The sequence below is a fragment of the Adiantum capillus-veneris genome, chromosome 26 (genome assembly GCF_014529385.1).
Source record: "Adiantum capillus-veneris isolate H3 chromosome 26, ASM1452938v2, whole genome shotgun sequence".
Lineage (NCBI taxonomy): Eukaryota > Viridiplantae > Streptophyta > Polypodiopsida > Polypodiales > Pteridaceae > Adiantum > Adiantum capillus-veneris.
The window spans coordinates 74,826,267-74,830,647 of NC_140956.1; the positions used below are offsets into that span (position 1 = coordinate 74,826,267).

Genomic DNA, 4,381 nt, shown 5'->3' on the forward strand with positions numbered 1-4,381 from the left:
TTTGCATTTCCATGCATGAATAGGGAGTTGCAACTCTGCATATTTGTGTGTGTGTGTGTGTGTGTGTGTGTGTGTGTGAGAGAGAGAGAGAGAGAGAGAGAGAGAGAGAGAGAGAGAGAGAAAGAAGCGGCCCCAAGAGGGATAATCGCAGTTCAGCATTGAGCTTCCTTGGCTTTTGTGTCCTCATTTGGGCCATTGTTGCTACTCGGTGGCTTCGCATCAGCTCTTCGCTCGATCTCATCCTCATCAGCATGCTCCTCCTCTTGGCAAGGGGGAGTGCAAGAGAAGAAGGCAGGCGGAGGGAGCGCAAGCACGTAAAGGGAAGTTATTAATCGATTCTTTTATTCTTACCATTGGTAGTTGCGAATAGTAGTAGCATTGCGCACTTTCATGGGTAATGTCTCTCTAGGAGTGTGTGCCATAAGCATCATGTGCCAAGAGCTTGAGAGATTGATTTTGTTGTCGCCACAATACCTTTTGTTATGCATGTTTGTAACCTTTTAGGCATATTTTTATTCGAATTCGACTTCGCAAAACCCAGATGTAAAACCCAGTTGGCAAAATGTAAGTCCTTGTTTGGAAACTTAACTTCATCACTGCAGACCTAATTGTTGTTAGAAACGGCTTGATCAATAGGCAATTGTGAGAAATTTCATGTAAAAAGTCAAATTACCTCTTGCTTGTGTAGGTTTTCCATGGGGTTTAGAAAAAGGTTAATTTGAGCAGTGGCTAGAGCAGGGATATTTACGCTACAAACACAGATATGTGAGTATTGAAAGTGACAACGAGTTGGATTTTTGTCGACAACAGAATAACAATAGTGTTCATAGCAAGGCTTGAACAAAGGTAGGTTCAAAACCTGGTAAAAGAAAAAATATGGCCGCCTCAATTTCTCGCAAGCAAGCTTCGTGGTCGGCTCAAACTTCAAGAGTTTTAGTTGAAAAGTTCAATTCTATACAGAATTTTTGTCCTTTTTAAATATGGCCGGCTCCATAAAATCATTTTCCTGTTGCCCTTAAATATCAAAGGCCGGTGCCTCTTCCTACAAGTCCTGGTGAGATATGTCAACATTAGGGGGGGTGGTAGTGTTAGTGATACTTGGGCTAATAACGTACGTTTGTATCAAGTTTTTATCAAGGGGATCTTGGCCGCCCGGCCCCTTTCCACTGCCCCTCATCGGGCACCTTCACCTTGTTGGCGAGCTCCCTCACCAGTCCCTCTGCAAGCTCTCCCGCAGCTATGGCCCCCTCCTGGGCCTTCGCCTGGGCTCTGTTCCCACCATCGTGGCCTCCTCCCCTGACTTCGCCAGGAAGATCTTGCAAACCCATGATTCCTCCTTCGCCTCTCGCCCTCGCTTTGACGCAGCAATCCACATGGTGCTTGACTGCAGCAACATCGCCTTTGCACCCCTCGGCCCCAGCTGGAGGCTCATGCGGCAAATCTGCGCAACGGAGCTCTTCACCGCCAAGCGGCTGGAAGGGTTCAAGCACATAAGGGTGGATGAGATTCGGGGAATCGCATGCGAGCTTCTGGACAGGGGCTTATGCAGCGAGAAGGCAGTGAAGCTGCGCCCGACTTTGCTTGCGGCCACGAATCGCATCAATTGCAGGATGGCTCTTGGAAGCAGGATTACAGAGCTTTCATCTACACATCAGATTGATCTGCTGCATCTCATTGATGACGTTATGTACCTGCTGGGTGTGTTCAATGTGGGCGACTTCATACCTTGGTTGAGATGGCTAGATTTACAGGGCTATGTGAAGCGCATGAAGGCCGCGGGAGAGAGTTGGTCGACCATCTTGCAAGAGGTGATGGTTAACAGGCGCAAAGCAAGAGAAGAGAGTGACCCACCACCATGCAACGACCTGCTTGACGTTCTTCTCGATGTCTCTGCAACCAACAAGCTTATCTCGGATAACAACATCCAGGCCATCTTAATGGTGAGCCCTCCTAAACTTAAAAGTTTGAGAGAGAGAGAGAGAGAGAGAGAGAGAGAGAGTGTTTTATGAACATCCTTTAGAGGCCGAAGTCAGCCTATGAGGTAGAACGATGTACACGTGTTCTGGGTATCCTTTGGCAATAGTGCAGAAAAGAAACCTGCTACTAAATTTGATTGACCTGTAGATGTGTAAACATGTGGGATGACGAGGATGGAGCTCTAACTCAATATGTGTGGGGCTGTACAATGCAAAGCCTAGCCAGCTCCATCCAGTATCATGGGGTCATCCGAGAGATTCAACTACGAATGAGCAGGAGGGATATAGAGCAGGCTTTCTCAAACCCTGGCACGTGCTACTACACTATGGGGACTCGTCACTCCCTAGCCACCTAGGCATGCCATACTACAACTTAGATTATGTTGCATCTTGTCCCGTAGATTATGTACTGTATCATATTGATATGCAAGTATGGTAAATGTACCATATAACTTTATAAGTACAAAAAATTATTGTACTAGGAGGTCTTAAGTTTTTGATCTATTGGGCCATAATTTCCCACAAGTGGGGCTAGGATGGCCGAGTGAGACCCCAATAGCAGGACCACAAATGCTGAAGTTCCCAAAGCAGACCATATTAATTCGTTCAACTAGTCTTAAACCAAGGAACTTGTCCTCTGTGAGAATGGTGTGATAGTGCGATCTCCAAGAATATATTTAGAGGTGGCTGCATTGATTTCAGGTAGCTTGCCGAAGATCTCTTTAAATAAAAGAAACTTCATTCAGAAATGACATGGAAATAAGCAAAGGCTCTATCTTTGAAGGACGACAAACCTAAAGCCTATAACTTTACTTTTTCTCATCCATCAAAGGCACATTAAGTTTCATAAGTAATGGGGGCTGTTGATGTTTAAAATGAGATTAATTGGCTACAAATGGTCGAGAACAGGCGGGATAAATTATGTAAGTACCACACCCATCTCTAGCCATGATCATTATGCATCTGACTTGCTAATGAGCTATGGTTTCTTAAGAGGGGCTTGGGGTATTCTGCATTATGGCGTTAATATTGGACTTTGTAATCTTTCATGTCCATTTTATGAAAAAAAAACTCGAATCAAAGCACATGATGATAGTGTATTGTAAGAGGAAAATAGAAAAAACAGTAGGATTTTTGAATTTGTTCTTTTAGAAGTTGTAGGGTGGAGTCTGAATTCTAGGATTAAGTCTTTCTGATGTCTTATCCTTGTTTGTTTAAAGATGAGTGCTTGTTTCAGGTTTTAGTCAAGTAAGCCGCTTTTAACTTATTTTGCGAATGCCTTTCCTAAAAGCATTTCAAGTAAATGATGGTTTGTTTTTGTCTAGTCTATTTTCTTGTGTCGGTTACTTTTGTATTTTTGTGAGTGTCTAGCCTCTTCTCATAATTTGTAAGTTCAGACTCTTCTGACCTTATGAAAGTATATAACATATAGACAGTAGGCTTACAAGCATTCTACAATTTAAGCGCTTCTCATATTGGCTAATGATTCTGCCGGTTCTTTGTCAGAAACTCATCTGGTTTAAATTTTGTTTTATAGGACCTTTTCATAGGAGGATCAGAGACATCAGCTAGCACTGTCGAGTGGGCCTTGGCGGAGCTCCTTAATAATCCAAAAGAGATGACAATGGTGCAAGAAGAGTTGGATAAGGTAGTGGGAAGAGATCGCCTCGTTGAAGACGAGGACATACCAAATCTTCCTTACCTCAACGCTATAGTGAAGGAGATTTTCAGGCTACACCCTCCCGTACCGTTACTTATCCCGCGAGAGACCATTCAAGAATCCCAACTTGGAGGCTACACTATTCCTGCCAAAACACGAGTATTTGTCAATGTCTGGGCCATTGGGAGGGACCCTGCCATATGGGAAAGGCCGCTTGACTTTTGGCCAAAACGTTTTCTTCATTCGAATATGGACTTCCGAGGCCAACAGTTTGAATTTTTACCATTTGGGTCGGGACGAAGAGGGTGTCCTGGACTGGGACTGGCTTCGCTCAATGTTCACCTCATGCTAGCCACCCTTGTCCAAGCATTTACGTGGTCGGTCCCCTCTAACTTACATTGCATTGACATGTCAGAGAAAACTGGGATCACAGTTACCATGGCAAATCCTCTTTGTGCTCTAGCTACGTTGAGGGTGTCTTCTCAACTCTTATAATACCAGAAAAACAACCCGCACAAAGAAAGTTCCTATTATTGTAGTATGGTGCCCATGATGTCTTATTTCGATTATCTCTATTGTATTTTTTCTACTTGTTTGTTCTAGGCAAGCAAGTATTGGCTTGTGTAGTTTGAACAACGGGTGCACTTGACAAGTTCCACCCGGTGTGGAATTCCTCCATTAATACTCCTATGCACTGCTTTGAATGCCCCAGTTACAGAAGCGATTCATGAAGGAAAAAGTTGAA

At 44.0% G+C, this 4,381-nt stretch overlaps 1 protein-coding gene across 1 annotated transcript; it reads left to right on the plus strand.

Annotated features, from left to right (window-relative positions):
* The first annotated feature begins 1,042 nt into the window (after nt 1-1,042).
* Nucleotides 1,043-4,169, plus strand: LOC147423666 (3,9-dihydroxypterocarpan 6A-monooxygenase-like). The gene is made up of 2 exons (XM_086501895.1): nt 1,043-1,940; nt 3,514-4,169. Exons 1-2 carry the CDS (start codon nt 1,062-1,064, stop codon nt 4,129-4,131), a joined length of 1,497 nt encoding a protein of 498 aa, XP_086358021.1. The 5' UTR covers nt 1,043-1,061; the 3' UTR covers nt 4,132-4,169.
* Nucleotides 4,170-4,381: the final 212 nt, after the last annotated feature.